The 17,614-nt window shown below is 39.4% G+C and overlaps 1 protein-coding gene across 1 annotated transcript in view; it reads right to left on the reverse strand.

Moving 5' to 3' along the window:
* LOC123512882 (myoneurin-like) overlaps positions 1 to 12,587 on the reverse strand; it is an 18,861-nt gene extending 6,274 nt beyond the window's left edge. The window contains 7 exon segments of the mRNA XM_045269549.1: positions 148 to 440; positions 2,351 to 2,629; positions 3,328 to 3,423; positions 4,442 to 4,592; positions 5,917 to 6,042; positions 8,338 to 8,415; positions 12,411 to 12,587. Coding sequence (XP_045125484.1) covers positions 148 to 440; positions 2,351 to 2,629; positions 3,328 to 3,423; positions 4,442 to 4,592; positions 5,917 to 6,042; positions 8,338 to 8,415; positions 12,411 to 12,488 — 1,101 coding nt within the window. The 5' untranslated portion in view covers positions 12,489 to 12,587.
* Between the last annotated feature and the right edge of the window lie 5,027 nt (positions 12,588 to 17,614).

The following is a 17,614-nucleotide window of genomic DNA, read 5'->3' on the forward strand; positions in this document are numbered from 1 at the left end:
CAAGCCAAAAGTAATCGCAATTAATCGTGGTTGTCCGTTTTCCATTTCTGCTTGTGAGTCATTCTAAAATTATCTTTGTAAAAATATGAAAGTTAATGAAAAGGTGTTATCATTTCCATTTGAGTTTTTCCATTTCTTTTTTCTTACCTTCTTCGGAACATGACTGACAGACTCCAAACTGTCACACACATACACCTCCTCCTTCTCTGCCAGCTCATCATACACGTCAAACTCCTCTAACTTGACATCAGGCTCATGTGACGCACTCCCTTCTTCTTCCTCCTCCTCTTCCTCCTGCTCTTCCTCCTCCTGCACCTCAATAATGCCCTTCAGGTCAGGCGTGTCAGGGATTTCAGGGTTCTTCCTCCCCTGTGGGTCTGTGTCCACTGCCTTTATGCCACTCTCCTTCAGGCAGCTCTCCAGTAAGTCCAGGCCATCCGCTGTAGGGAGAGGAGAAGTCACGGTACTCTCACTCAAAGAATATTCATGTTAATATTAATCCCGTTTCAAAATTTAAAAAGCCTATGTCTAGCAATCTTTAAATATATTCTCTCTCTCTCTCTCTTTTTTTTAACCTCTTCAGTAGTACCAGGACGTGTTTTCAAATTCCTTCTGGTGACTATTTGCTGATTTGATACAGCTTCACAAATTTATGTTGGGATTAAAATAGTGAAGACTGTGGCCATTTATCCTCTGACCTCCAAACACTCTTGCTAATGTCATCAAAATGGTCTAATCGTACACAAATCTTAAGGCAAAAATATGTCCCAGTACTGAAGGGATTAAAGAGGAAAAATCTGGCCAAGTGTAGCAAAACCCATTAACCCCTTCAGTGCCAAGATGCATTTTCATACATATTTTGCTTACTATCTGGCAATTTTATACAGCTTCAGAAACTCATGTGGGGGAGTAAAATAGTGAAGACTGTGGCCATTAATCTTCTGACCTCCATGGACCCTTCCTAATATCAATAAAATCATCTAATCGCACCAAAAAACTCAAGGTACGAGAAGAAACGCATCCCAGTACTGAAGAAGTCAAACAAAAAATAAATAAATAAATAAAGCCCCCACTGAGATGCCAGTTCCCAAGCAGGTCCGAGAGAGTAAGCCAAAAGAATGTGATGGTCTTGAAACATACTGTACCTCTCCTTCTTAAACGAGTTCAAGTCACAAGAAGGTGGAAATACAGAAGCAGGCAGGGAGTTCCAGAGTGTGCCAGAGTTCATTGATGGAAAGTGAATGAGGAAGGTGAGAAAGGTGAAGATGGATATGTGGATAGATGTGTGATTGAAAATAGTTAATTAGTGCATGGAATATATATGTGATTAAATACATGAAAAATTATTAGTGTATGAAAAAAGAGATTAAATGAATAGATAGGTGAATGAAGAGATAAGAGGTGATTACTGTAAGAAAGGAAATACGAATAATAGATAAAAGAATGAATAGACAGATAGAAAAAGACTGAATATTTAATGAAAGTAAAGCGTTATCAGAAAAAAAAACAGAAAAAATGCCTGAACTTATCACAACCCACTTATCTTTTTCTCTATCAACATTATCACTACAGAGACCTTAATGCAAAACAGTTCACTTGTTCCATCCATACATTACACTGAGTCACACGTCACTGCTTAAAAAGACAGAGATGATTTAAAAACACTGAAATATCTAACCATGTGCCTTTTCAACAACACTTTGGTTCTCTACATAAAACACATAAATAAATCATATCCCTTCACTAACTTCTATTACAACCTCTATAACTTCCCTAACAGATAAAGAGACACAGTAAAACATACATAAAAATCACTTCCCTTCATTAACTTGTATTAAAACCTCTATAACTTCCGTAACTGATAAATAGACAGAGCAAAACACATAAAAATCACTTCCCTTCACTGACTTGTATTTCAACATCTATAACTTCTCTAACAGGCAGACAGACAAAGGTCCATATTCTGAAACACTTTGCTCTCTCACCATCACTGCTTTCCAAAGGCTCTCGTTGAAGATACTCATGTTTTTGTGGTTCTGGGAAAGAAAGAGAAATAAGAAAAAAAGAGTAGGAAAGGAAGTAGAAAGGAAAATGAAGAGAAATCAGAGCATGTGGAAAGCAGAGACTAAAGAAGAAAAGGAAATAAAAAAGAAGGAAAAGGAAAAAAGAAAGTGAGGAGAAATTTGGAAGATGTTGAAATATTTGTGTTTTATTGTTTTGGAGATGGATTGACAAGATTTTCAGTTTATCATAAAGAGGAACAGTCTCAAAAACCCAGCTAGTCATCTCTGTGGCCTTGGAAAACTGTCATGGTGAGAAAGCAAGGAGTTTTTCAATTTGGCGACAGTACCTTGCTGGGCCTCCTCTGCACCACCACCACCACCACCATCGTCACCCTCAGGAACCCCAGCAGCAGGCGTGGGAGTGGCAGCCTCAGCACATGTGTAGACAAGGGGATCCAAACCTGTGTCCAGTGGAGGTGTGGGGAATTCCAAACCTTTCTCCTTTACTATTGATGGGTTCGGTTGTGTGTTTTTCCTTGGCCGACCTCGCTTCTTCTTTACCATTGGGGTGGTGGTGGTGGTGGTGGTGGTGGTGGTGGTTGAGGTAGTGGTGAGTTCTGGCGACTCTGAAAAGGTGGTGATGATAAGATGGGGTCATTTTGATGAGGTTGTTGTTTATTCTTGATGTTGTTTTGTATTTGTTGTCTGTGGTGGTGGTGGTGGTGGTGGTGGTAATATTAATAGCAGTGGTAGAAATATTAATAACAGTAGCAATAATGTTGTCGTTGTTGTTAGTAGTAGTAGTAATAATAATAGCAGTAGCAGTAGCAGTAGCAGTAACAATAACAGTAACAGTAGTAGCAGTAGTAGCAGTAACAGTAGCAGTAGCAGTAGCAGTAGCAGCAGCAGCAGTAGTAGCAGCATCAAAAAGTTAACACAAGCCTCATCCTTACCACTCCCAACACCAATACCTCAGTCTCTCCTGCTACAGTGCTAGTCTCACCATTCCTCTCACTCACACCCACACCACACCACCACCACCACCACCACCACCCTAGGACAGTGTCAGGAGTTAAAACATGCCAAGAGAGTACTAGAGATATCATAAGGCTCAAATTGTACTAGAAAAAGAGAAATATTATAAAGAACACCCGGTTTGTTTTGTCACCACCACCACCACCACCACCTCTACTTTCTTGCTGTCTTGTCAACACCACCACCACCACCACTACTTCCTTGCTATCTTGTCACCACCACTACCACCACCACTACTTTCTTGCTATCTTGTCATCACCACTACCTTACCTCATCACCACTTTCATACCTTGCCTGGTCTCTGTGTCTCCTCCTTCCACCTCATCACCACTGTGGCCAAACTCCGCCAGCTGTCTGTAGTCCACTCTCTTGGTGGAGCGCCGACCTGGGAACATGGAGACAAGATGGTGTATTGTGTGGTGATGTGGAGGTGGTGAAGTACGTGGTGAAGAGGAAGTTGTAGTATTGAAGTAATAAAATGTGTGGTGATGTGGAGGTACTTCGTAAATTGTGTGTGGTGAAGTGCGTGGTGAAGAAGAGGTTGTAGTATTGAAGTAATAAAATGTGTGGTGATGTGGAGGTACTTAGTAAATTGTGTGTGTGGTGAAGTGGAGGTGGTGAAGTGTGTGGTGAAGTGGAGGCAGTAAACTGAGTTGAACAAAAGTTAAGATAAGTGATTTTTGCTGTGAATTTATCCAACACCAAATTGTAGAATATTTTGATTGTTTTTTGTGGATAAATCTTAATCTCTTCAGTAGCATGACTTCTTTCCATATATGTTCATTCTGCTTACTATTTGGTGATTTTATACAGCTTCAGAAACATATGTAGGGGATTAAAATAGTGAAAAGCATTGCCATTAATCTTCTGAGCTCCATAGACCCTTCCTAATGTCAATAAAATGGTCTAATCGTACACAAATCTCATATTCATTCTGCTTACTATTTGGTGATTTTATACAGCTTCAGAAACTTATGTGGGTAATTAAAAATAGTGAAGAGAGTGGCTATTAATCTTCTGACCTCCATAGACCCTTCCCAATGTCAATAAAATGGTCTAACTGTACACAAACTCAAAGTAAAAATGTGTTCCAGTACTGAAGGGGTTAAACTCAGACAAAATTTATGTTATTTATATGTTGCCTCTGATCTTTATGTATTTATTCACTTTATCACAACTTAACTTTACCTTGTTTAAATTTACAAAGTTTATACTGAGTTATACATATTCTTTTATACATTTATTTGACTTATATTTCTATTTTTATACATATTTCAAGGTAAAAATGTGTACCTGTAATGAAGAGGTCAAAAAGAAGGTGTTATAGTGAATACTGAGATTATTTATTACCCTCCTGTCACACACATACATACAACACAACACACACACACACACACACTCACCAGACACAATGACATCCTCCACAGCCAGGGTCCTGCCTTGCCACTTTGTCCTGCTGCCACCCTTCCCCCTCACACTATGCTGGCCTCCATCTGCCTCTCCTTCAGGAAACTTGTGCTGCTGGGGTGCCTCTACTTCACCGCCAACTAGCCCCTGGGGGAGGCAATCAGATCAACACAAGGGTCCTCAAATAAGCCTGCAAGTTCCTGAGAAAAGCTCATATTGTATAAAAAAAAAAAAAAAAAGGTTAAAATATAGCTACTTGTAAAAACACATATGGAGGAAATGCAGCACTAGAAAATAATGAAATAAGTGAGTGATAGAAATGTAAGTTAGCCTGCAAAGTGTCATTCAAGATAATAATAAAAGGGAGGTGTAAATATAGCTACCAGTAAACACACATGGAGGAAATACACTACTTGAAAATTATGAAATGTCAATAATAGAAATGCAAGTTAGCCTGCAAGTATAAGTGAGTCTCATTCATGTAAGATAATAATAAAGGAGGTGTAAATATATAGCTACCATAAAAAACACATGGAGGAAACACACTACTTGAAAATGATGAAATAAGACAGTAATACAAATGCAAGTAAGCCTGAAAAGTGTCATTCAAGGTAATAAATAATTAGGGAGGTGTAAATGTAGCTACTAGTAAAAATACATGAAGGAAACACACTACTTGAAATGATGAAATAACTCAGTAATACAAATGAGCCAGGGGGAGATGTGAATGTATAGAAGCAAAATAAACACTGCCACTATCGTAACCATCAAGCAGAAGTCAAAACACTAATTGAAAATGATGAAATAGCTCAGTAATATAAACGACCCAAGTGGGATGTGAATCTAAAGGGACAAAACCACTGCCACCACTGAAACCATTAAATATGGTTTAAACTACAATATGACGCCAGCCGCTGCATGCTGCCCTACCAATGTGCATGTGTGTGTGTAATTCACCTCAGTCGCCTGCTGGTCACCCAGCCAGTCTTCCTCATTACGGAGCGAGCTCAGAGCTCATAGATCGATCTTCAGGTAGGACTGAGACCATAACACACTCCACACACCGAGAAAGCGAGGCCACAACCCCTCGAGTTACATCCCATACCTATTTACTGCTAGGTGAACAGGGGCCACACATTAAGAGGCTTGCCCATTTGCCTCGCCGCTTACCGGGACTCGAACCCGGCCCTCTCGATTGTGAGCCGAGCGTGCTAACCACTACACTACGTGGTGTGTGTGTGTGTGAAAATGTATGTCAATCAAACTGAACAACAAAACACGTATCCTTCAAACGCATCCTGCTACTGAGGAGATTAAGCTAAAGCCCATTACTTTTGGTTCTATCCCAGCTACTCCTAAGAACTCTGCTCATGTCCCGATTGTTATAAGCCCTACACCACTTCAATACTCCTTCAGCAATGGATAACTGATCTAAAAACCCTCACCCACTCTCCATACAAGAAATAATTACCACAAGGAGTTCATCAGGGAAAGGTGAGGCAGGGGCAGGAGGGGATGAGGTAGTGACTGCTCCCCTTCCTCGTCCTCTACCTCTCCCTCTTCCTCTTCCTCTTCCTCTTGACTGCGGCACCGAGACCTGGGATGAAATATAAGAGATGTATTAGTGGACAAAACTCTGATGGATGTCTAGACAGTAAGTAAAGAGAAGTACATGTATTGATGATTTAGAAAGATAGAATGAAAATGTTAGAAATGTATTGGTGAGGAAACTGTACCCTGGGAATAAGAAATGCATGAGGAAAAATGAAAATAAGAGAGAAGAAAAGGAAGAGAATTGGTGAAGTATATTGTGACAGTAAAGTGAATATATTGACACTTGCAGTTAGAAATGTGCTACTGGGAACATTCTGACCATGGAATAAGAAACGCATGAGGAAAAATGAAAATAAGAGAAAAAAAAAAAAAGGAAGAGAATTGATGCACTATATTAAGACAGTAAAGTGAATATATTAACACTCGCAGTTATGAATGTGTTACTGGGAACATTCTGACTTGCTAATAATAAATGCATGAGAAAAAAAAATAAATAAATAAAAATAAAAAAGTGGTGAACTATTTTGACAGATGTAAAGAAAAAGCAATTGTTCTCAGGGAAAATAAAAACTAACACATATAAATTCAGGATATATTATTGGGTCACCTCTGATCTTGTAATAGTACGCAGATGAGGAAAAAATAAATAAATAATGAAAAAAAGAAATAACTGGAACTATTTTGACAGTAAAGTGATAATTCTTAGGTAAATGAATACTGACACACACAAAGTTCAGGATATATTATTGGGACACTTCTGATCTGGTAATAGTAAATGGATATGAGAGAGAGAGAGAGAGAAAAAAAAAAGAAAAATAAATAAAAAAAGATAAAAACTGGTGAATTATTTTGAAAGAAGTAAAGAAAAGCAATCGTTCTCAGGGAAATAGAAATTGACGCAATTCAGAATATATTATGAAGAAACCTCGGATCTGGTGTTAACAAATAAATGAGAAAAGAAATAAAATAAAAATAAGGAAAAAAAAAAAAAAAGGAAAATTGGTAAACTATTTTGACAGTCAAGTGATCATTCTCAGGTAAATAAATACTTGACACTTACAAAACTAGGGAACTGGGAAAAGTCTAGCATGGTGGAAGAGGTGAATGAAAAAAAGTAAAAAAAAAAAAAATGGGATAAAAGTGAACTATTTCAACTAGAGATATATCATTAGGAAAAGTCTCACCAGGTGGAAGAGATGAATGAAAAGTAAATAAGAAATGGGAAAAAAGTTAATTATTTTGACAGGATAAAGAAAAGTAACATTCTGAAATAATGTCATTCTCAGGTAAATAAATACTTGACACTTACAAAACTAGAGATGTATAACTGGGAAATGTCTAGTTAATTATTTTGATAGGATAAAGAAAAGTAACATTCTCAAATAAATCAAACCTGACACACATAAATCAAAAGCTTTTCATCTCATCAACTCCCCTCCTCTGACTGACTGTCTTCAGCCTCTACTCTCACCGTCGAAATGTTGCATCTCTTTCTACCTTTTATCACTATTTTCATGCTAACTGTTCTACTGATCTTGCTAACTGCATGCCTCCCCTCCTCCCCCACCCTCACTGCACAAAGCTTTCTTCTTCCTTTCACTCATATCTTGTCCAACTCTCTAATGCAAGAGTTAACCAGTACTCTCAATCATTCACACCTTTCACTGGTAAACTCTGAAACTCCCTGCTTGTTTCTGTATTTCCATCTTCCTACCACTTGACTTCTTTTAAGAGAGAGGTTTCAAGACATTTGTTCCTTAATTTTGGCTAAATCTTCACATTTCTTTTAGGGAACCAGCACTCAAGAGGACTTTTTTTAATATTTTGTTGCCCTTGGCTGGCTTCTCTCCTGCATAAAAAAAAAAAAAAAATAAAAGAATAAGAAAATACAAACACACAGCTTTTCTTTCACTTTCATCCCTCAAAATCTTCACAACATACTTAAACTTTCCTCCTTTCCTTTCCATACATATTTTTTTCCTTCCCTTTCCTGTAGCCACAGAAAAAACAACACTTGAGTCATTTCCTTTATCTGAGAACATTACAACCATCACATGCTCGGGGACTGGCATCTCATTCGGCTTTTTCGTTTAAACAGTTGTTGTTACCCTTTCCAGATTTTCCCTCATATAAACCAAGAAAAAAAAAAAAAAATGTTATCTCTGGGTTGGGTTAAGTTAGGGTAGGGTAGGGTAGGGTAGGTCATATTATCTCTAGTTAGGTTAGGTTAGGTTAGGTTAGGTTAGGTTGCATTATATGATCTCTAGCTAGGTTACATTATCTCTGGTTAGGTTAAGTTTTATCAAAATGACCAATGCAAGACCCCCTCTTTTCTCACCTTCTGCGAGAGTTTCCTGAGTGCTTGGAGACGAACATCATTGGGAAGAGTCTCAAGTTTGGTGAGGAGGTTGTCAATCTGTGGGGTATAAAGGAGGGAGGTTAATGTTCCTTAATCACACTGCCTTGTCATGCACCAAGACTCACAGGTGTGGACAGTGGCTAGTGACTGGTGTGGTGGGATTGGTGTGGTGTTGGTGCCTGATTCTACTGTTTGGCTTTATTGGTCAAGTATGAGAAGAGACTGGATTCCACATAAAAAGGAGTAAATTAATTTCCTATGAGTGACTGTGAGAAAAATGTCAAGGAGAGAGATAACAGACAGACGGTATAAGCTTGCCCGTGTCCACACTTCCATTGATATTAAAAAACATTTCTTTAGTGTGTGTGTTGTTCCACTGTAGAATTCTTTCCCTGAGTCTGTGGTGTCCATTGACAACATAAACTCCTTTAGTCTAAAGTACCACTGATATATCTAGAACTAGAAGAAGAATTCCACAAGGAAGTGTGGTGGGACCTATTTCATTCTGTATATACCTATATGACAGGTTTATCCAGGGCACTACAACACTACAACAACACACTGTTAGATTACGCTTATTTGCTGATGACACCCAGTTCTACTTTTCCATCACTGAAATTGAAAATACTAGTCCTAAGATAAAGTGTCTTAAATTCAGTTAAGAATTGTATGCCTTACAACCAAATGACAATAAGTCTGAGTTCATGTTTGTAGGGAGAAAAGATAATCTGAAGAATTTTGTTGACATTAACTATAAGCGGCACTGAAATTCATTTTGCTGAAAGTGTTGGTGACTTGGGAGTGTTGCTGCATTCTACTTTGACAATGAAGTATCAGATATATAATGTCATGAAGATTGCTGGATATCATCTTAGAAATTTTGTTTTTATCAAGAAATTGGTGATTAATAATATTACATCAAGTGGATTATTGCAGTTCAATCTACCATAACCTGGTAAAGCTCCAATTAAGAAAAATGCAGATGGTTTTGAATAGTTACAGAAGCAAGATTAATCCAAGGAAGTCCACCACCAGGCAGAATATGTGCCTTGACACACCAAGCTTTGATCACCATATCTGAGAGGACTATTACATGTGCTGCAGCCGGTGGTGAAGGAATTAATACTCGCCAAGCTATATCTGGAAGCACACTTCAGTTCTGTCACTCCAAGACTCTATAATAATTTCCCTCTTAACATCAGACAAACTAAGGAACTCACTAAATTCATGAAGGAACTAAAAACTTTCCTGTTTTCTGACTGTCATGACATGGAAGCACTGATGATCAGCATGACACAAAATTTGGTCAAGATTAGAAAATTAACTGATTAAAATGTGGGTCCTGCAGAGCACTTTGGTGGAAGTGGGACCAGATAAATAAACACAAGTAACAAGTAACAAGGATCAATTTGTAGTTTCACCCAATCATGGAATCTGGGATGTGATTCACGTTTTTCTAATGAGAAATGTAGTGAAATGATTGATGGCACAAATTAATAATTTTACAGTTATGACTGTTTTTTTCAACTCCAGCTTGGTTGCCTCTCATTCCCAACCACCTTGGGGGACCTGAGGGACATCATGGTTTTTGGTTGGGGAATTGAGTAATGTGTGTTGGAAAAGAGATCGGAAATCAACAAAATCACATAAAAAAACTCTAAAAATACTTTGATGGTGGCAGTGGCAAGTGTTGCTTTGTGTATGTTGACCAGCATTGCCAACACTATATTTCCATCTGTATCTGTTACATCACACCCCCCCAAGGGTTACTGAACAAACCCAACCTTATAACCTTCTAGCCATGGGGCTCTGCCTCCCCAGACTGTCTCCCAAGAGTTACTAACCAAACCTAACATAATAACCGTCTAACCCACCAAGGATATTAACCAAACCAAACATTATAACTTCCATTTAAGGCTAGTCAGAAAATCGTTGGTTGGGTGTAACTTGAAATTGTCTGGTGCAGTGTCCCTGACTTGGTTATGATGTTGGGTTTTGATAATAACTCTTGGGGGGCATCTGGGAGACAGCCAGAAGGTCATATGTTGTGTTTGCTCAGTAACCCTTGGGGGGTAAGTGTTGCAGATACAGCAGGAAATGTAGCATTGGCAACGCTGCTTAATATAAACAAAGCAACGCTTGCCACCGAAAAATATTCATTTGTGATGTAAATGACATAAACCATCAATCAGTTCACAACATTTCTCACCAGTAAAGCATGAGTCACATCACAGATTCCATGGCTGGGTAAAACTGCAACCTGACCATAGCAAGCAACTCCTATAATTGTGACCAATTCTGCTGTAGTGGTTGACAATGCTTCTGAGTAACCATCCACCACTAGTATGTTACATAGCATTTCTCCTGACTAGCTGGCACATCAGTAGTAATCTGTGCCACTGCTTATTAAGGACTTGGAGGCACACCAGGGGCAGGTAACCTAGATTCTTACCTAGATGGCATTCCCCCCTAGAAACAGATGATGCCTTTAACCACAACTTCAAGAGAGGGGTGTTCATGATGTAGATTTTATAAAGGTTGGCTAGTGTGGCATCACCATGATGGTATGTAGAACAACCATCAAAATTTAAGATTAAAGACAGTAGTATTGTTAACTTGGGTGACGACTGACAACAGACACAAAAGATTATAAAAGATACTCAACACAACTCAACCAGGAATGTGATGACAACAGTATACAGGGGTGGAAGAGGAATTAGTTGAAATCACACAGAATCTGACCTAGGGATGAGTTTAGATGGTGTTTAAATGTAATGACAGATTCAGCAGACACGGCATATTCAAGCAACTGGTTCTGGACAGACATTAATGACTCTCACTGAAAAAAAGAAACGTCCTCTAATGTCCATATCATAACACAGAACAAACAGCTTGAGAGAACATCCCCTAGCATTGCCTCTGTGTTTCTCACAAATAGGCGTTTGAGTTGAAGGCAATGATTTTTTAAAATATTGAATACTATAATCAGGTCAGATCTAATCAATCTACATTTGATGGAACATAAACTAATTGAGTGAGAAGTTCACTATAGGGGCCGCCGTGGTACAGTGGAACCATGCGTGCTTTGGGGTCGAGGGGTCTCAAGCGCACGGGTTCGAATCCTGTCCACGGTCCGAGTGTAGGTTGGGCTTCCTTACTCAGGGCAACGGTTTCCTAGTGGGTGGGCTTTGAGATAGGAGGTACCCTAAAAAGTATCCCCTTTAGCCAATAAATTCCCGTGAAAAGCCCACGCGGTATAAAAAAAAAAAAGTCATGAAACCCAGTATATAATTCCCTCAGACCCGCATCTCTGAACATCTTTTAGTAGTTTCATATCACCAGTATAGCCAGTGAACAAAGCTACACAGAAGGAAAGTCAAGGGTAGAACAGATATGAGAAATGAAAAGTCTTTACTAAATCAGGGGATCTACACTGTGTGCCTTTCAAAATAGGGTAAATTTGAAGTTTCAACTAATATACACTATCTTATATTTCTTTTTCCTATGTCTAACAAGCTCGGGGACCTCCTGGGAAAGCGGGATTTTAACCTAACCTAACCCCATTTTCCGATAGGGTAAAACAGGGTTAGAAATGCTCGTAGAAGTGTGATTTAGACCATGAGAATGTCTAGTTACGCGTGGTGTATTGGTTGATAGGTAATGCAATAATACCAAGAAGAGTTCAAACTGCAATAATACCCAAAATAGTAAAGCTAATACCTCCTACACCTCCGCATCTACACCTACACCTCCTGCCTTCCCAACCATTTCCCTAACATGTAAATGAATCACCAGGGAAGGTAAGGCGTGTCTGCGCTAGTTTAATCCACAGACTGCCAGCAACACCAGATACTTCAACAGACTCTAGTGGATAAATCAGTACAGAACCAGTGCATTTTATTGGCGAGAAAGATAACACACACATGTATACATCTCCTGCCTCCCACCACACGATTAATATGAAAAACAAGCAGTGCAAAATAGTCCATTTTAACTATATGTCCGTTATCACAGTCCTGTACTTCCTCGCCGGGCCTCCATATTCCTCTCACCTCATTTAGAATATTATCTGAGTCCTGGTCCATCCTCAGGTGCGGGGAGAACACATTTTTCCACTTAATCACAGTCATGAAACGCTACTTCTGGCAAATGGCGCCGTGTTGACATGTCCTTCAATGCTTTCGGTCTCGGCTCAACTTTGCTAACTTCTTTGTGTCCACTAGATACAACTCACACTGTATTTCTATCTATTTAATATTTGTGCATGATCATTATATTTTGTTTGCTATTGGTACCGCAGAAAGGAAAGTGGTTAGGTAAACAATTTCGGCACTGTATATAATGTAAAAAATTCTGCAACTTTTATATGAAACAATGGAGTTGAAGGCATGAGCTAAGCCTTGCGTGCCAGAGTGACACAAGCAAGGCCTTCTCCTCACCTCTCCCCTACTGCAGTAGTCACTGAAGCCGTCACACATGCGCTGCTTCGGGATGCCATTCACACCGCCGTAGGAAAACTGACTGTCTGAGGCACATAGTCGTTGGTCTTCCGTGCAGGGGTCGTCAGCAGGTCTGTCTACCAGCATTGCATTGTGTGAGTGAGATGCATACAGATACACAGAAACACACAAACACACACACACAAACATACACTCACACACACACACACACACACACACACACACACACACACACACACACACACACACACACACACACACACTCATGACGCTTTTTCCACACAAAACTACTCAAAGCACTCAATATTATCCGAAAGCACACTAAACTCATCATGAAACACTTCAAAATGACACCAAACACACACACACACACACACACACACACACACACACACACACACACACACTCCATTATAGACACATTTTTATAATGAAATCATCCCAAGAAACATCCAAGAGACCCCTAATACAAACCAAAACCACTTAAAACACTCAAATTTAACCCAAACACACTCAAAACATCATGCAATAACTCAAAATACTGGACAACATACCCAAAACTATATAGTAACACCCAGTACACACCAAATGACTTGAAACATTCAAAACTAATCCAAACCATACTCAAAATACCATGCAACACCTCAAAATGCCCCCAAAACACACTCAAAACATGCATATCCTCAAACACACCTCCACACCACTCTCAAGGCACGTCAAATACAACTAGGAGACTTAAAACACACTCGAAACAAAAAAATACGCACAAAACATACTTATAACACCCCCAAAACACCCTGCAACATACTTAAAACACCCCAAATATACCCCAGAGCAACACTATGCACTGTAAAGAACGTTAGGATTAAAAGGGTCACTTACCTAAATTTTCCACCTTGGTTCCTTCTCCTATTCCGCCTCTATTTCTCGTTTTTTCTTCGTCCTCCTCCTTTATTTCTCCTTCTTCTTCCTTCTCTTGCTTCCGTCTTCACGTCTGAGCCTAGAAACACATCAAAACACAAGATATTAGACAAAATATTGAGGAAAAGGAGGGTGACTTAAGTATTCTGGCTTGGTTTCTCCTCCTCTTCTTCCTCTTTTTCTCCTGTCTTACACATTATCCTCCTTTATTACTCCTTTCTACTTCCTTCTGCTACTACTATCTACACACATGAACCTAGAAACACACGAAAACACGTAGAAATCACTATAGATTAGCCAAATATTGACGAAAAGCGGGTTTGGAAAAAAAGGCGCCAGCCTGGGGCTATGTTGAGTCACCACCTGAGCTGTGGTCGTCAAAGAGAACGGGAGCGGGGGTGACTCGGCTAAATTACGTAAATCATTTAATTTTAAAAATGACTTTTCGAAAAAACGAAGCCACGGCCGAATGCATGTTATTTTAGGACGTGATAAATACTAAAACGAATTTTAAAAATATCAAAACAACTCCAGCTTAACTAGTTTTTAAAAAATGTCTAAATTAAGTAAACTAAATATAAAACAAAATTTAAATTTACAAATCTGCTAAAACGCCCTGCAAAGTCAAGCCATTTTCACTTGGTGAGTATTTTACCACATTTGATCGAGTGTGAGGTATCTTTCAAGGCATTCCACAGCGAGTTACACCGAGAAGCACAAACGTGAGAAAATAAAATAAAGAAAAATAAGACTTTTTTTCAACACCACCAAACACCATTTCAAAGTCCACATATTTCACTCAATAGATTGAATTCACGCTTAAAAGAAAACAAGCGATTATTTGATAATAGAAAGATCCACTTATACCGTGAAATAAGAAACCTGAAATTTCGAAATGAAAAATTTTGACCGTTGAAAAGCCTTTAACATACGCCATAAAACAACTCTAAACCCTACATATTTACCCAACACAGGCGCGGAACAAACTTCAAACACAACGAAACATTTTAACAAACCATAAAAACTTAGCAAGGAAGCGTAATAATATCCTCAGGAAATATTTGAAAAAAAAAGTATTTGGCCCAGCCGGCTGCCCCGTGGGGGAGGGTGATGGCTGTGGGACTTGGGTGGGAGGGGGCCTGGAGGCAACACCGGGAAGAGCGGCGGCGGGACCTTCATATTTAGCCTTTATCATCTTACCAAGCTAAAATTAAGCCACTTAGGGAACTATTGACCAGGGGATATGAAATAGTGACTGGTGGCTGCATTGTGACACATGTTTGGCTTACGGTAAGTGAAAGAAGCAAATATCAGCGGGTAATACAGACGCCTGGCTCTCTTTAATGTTCGTTATACCAATAACATATTAATATTTACGTACTGTTTTCACTCCCATACGTAAAGAAAACCTAACAATAAGTGAATGGCCTTATAAGTACCTTTAATTTATGAAGGTAAGGCAGTGTGGAGGTTGTGGTGAGGGCTGCACTGCTTGTCTTGCCGTTTCGTAATTGGTGATTGGCGCTGCTTAAAAACTGTTGATGATAGAGCAACACTTCACTTGTGTGTGTGTGTGTGTGTGTGTGTGTGTGTGTAGGCATGTTTTGGATGTGTTTGGGGCTGTCTTGAGTGTTTTCCGTATATAAGAGTGTCTTTTGAGTGTTTATGGCTCCGTGTGTGTGTGTATGTGTGTGTGTGTGTGTGTATACGGGATACTATAACCACCGCCAGCACCACCACCCTTACTGTCACCACGACCACTGGACAACTGCCGCCCCATTCGTAGCAGGCGGTGTCTGTCAAAGGAGCAGGTGTGTATATGTTTATGATAACATGCTCTTACAAAATCTCTTTTTAATGAGACACTATACTAGTACCAACACCACATAATGATTTTACTGGTTATTGTGACATCTTTCCCTTCGCTATTGTGTCCAGACTTTAGTTATTTGTCAAAACAGGAAATATTAAAACTGTATCTTGTTGTGCAGCGAGTGTTGGCATCTCCCGCGGTGCTTAAGAGGCAGACTACACTATCTCTGGCATTCTCTATTTCCATCCCGTTTATACGAGTGTTTCTGGCAATAAATAAGGGTGAAGTGGTGATAAGTAGAGGAATATATACGTTTTTCTATCTCCATACACATATCTACCTTGTCAATTATACAAAAATTTATTGACTTATCTATCTGCTCACCTATCTATCTACAGGCGTTTTCAGTAGCGTCACCGCAAGGTCAAACATGTTTGAGTTCACGCTGAACAGGACGGTCGTGAGGACACCGTCGGTGGTGCCAGACGACCGTGTCATTGTGATCTCAATCCCTGGGGGAAGTTATGGTACACATGAGTCGCCTGATCCAGCGCAGTGGTCAAGACGTAAACAGAGCAGCATGGTGGAAGAGTTTGGAGATTTATTCCTTGATGGGGAGTATTAGGGGTCCCCAGTGTTTCACCATTTGTATATATTGAGGGCCGAGCAGCGCAATACTCATAAAAAACAACAGGTCTTCAGTCCTTGGAAGTGGTTTGATCTCCGAAGGTTTGTTTTGAAGGTGTTCCATTGTTGATGAATGGCTGCGGTTTTCTGACACCTATATAATTGAATTACGCCAATACTAAGCAGATAATGTATTTTACCATCATTCATTATAAGGATATGAGGATTTGCAAAAATATCATCATTTTTTTCACCTAATAATAGAAAAGTAACTCCACTATTTTTTCGAAGTCACAACTAGAAGTATGGAATCGGACAACACCCACAACAAGAACGATGGATGCGACATGTCACCAGCTGCTGTGCACCAGCTACTTCATTTATTTCACACCGAATTGTTAACAACGGTTCGCTCCAGAATGCCGCACAATATGTAAACGTAACTCTACATCTACAGTACCGACTTCTATGGTCTAACACACGTCTTACTATTTAGTTTAATTCGAAATGTAACTTCTTGATCTCAGTCAATCTATCAGATGATAGTATACAACTGCGTGAGTGAGTCAGTGAAAAGGAAGAGAAGAACACGAAAGAACAGAAGGATTTAAGAATATAACAATCTATATTATCAAAACATAGCCAATCAGTTTTCAGAAGAGGATATTAGTTGACAGTGTGCAAGGTGAATACTATACAATATACAGGAATAAACATCGAGAAAAGACACTTTTTGTGCTTCACCAATAGACACCACATACTTAATGGTGTCATTTGTTTTAATGGAATGGTGCACATGGCTGGCTAGCTGGCTGGCTGGCCACAGTAAGGCCTGGCTCGTTTTTGTACATTCCCTCCCTGTGTTCTCTCCTCTCTCCTTCACTCTCTATTCTCCCTCCTCCCATCATCTCTCTTTCTCTTGGAAAAGTGCCGCCAGCCATGGGAAAGAGGCGACGGCGTTAGCGAGTGGTGAGGAAGCAGCACACTGGCAAGCATTCACTTTCCATATTACTACTACAAGTATTTCCATGCAACTATATTGTGGTATCGTGTCACCTCATACGCTGTGGTGGCGCCATGCAACAAATTGTTCACTAATATAACTTCACTTGCAAACTAGATGTTGTTGTGCATCTCTTTCAACTGATAGGAAAACAGGTCGATACATTATGCATTTTATTATATGAAGAGATATTGTGTTGCCACTACAAATATACAGGAGCATCATTCACAAGATATCGTCATATCAATAGGCATGAAAAATAAACACAACTAACAAAAACTGCAAAACATTGGCCACAAACTTACATTAAGTATTGCATTGAAAGACTCTCAAAACATCATCTTTGGGAACACGTAACAATACCTTTGTGCTTCACCCCAGAAAACAAAAAAGACACTTTTGTGGTCAATCTTGGAGACACACGAGAAGGAA

This window comes from Portunus trituberculatus, chromosome 34, assembly GCF_017591435.1.
Source record: "Portunus trituberculatus isolate SZX2019 chromosome 34, ASM1759143v1, whole genome shotgun sequence".
Lineage (NCBI taxonomy): Eukaryota > Metazoa > Arthropoda > Malacostraca > Decapoda > Portunidae > Portunus > Portunus trituberculatus.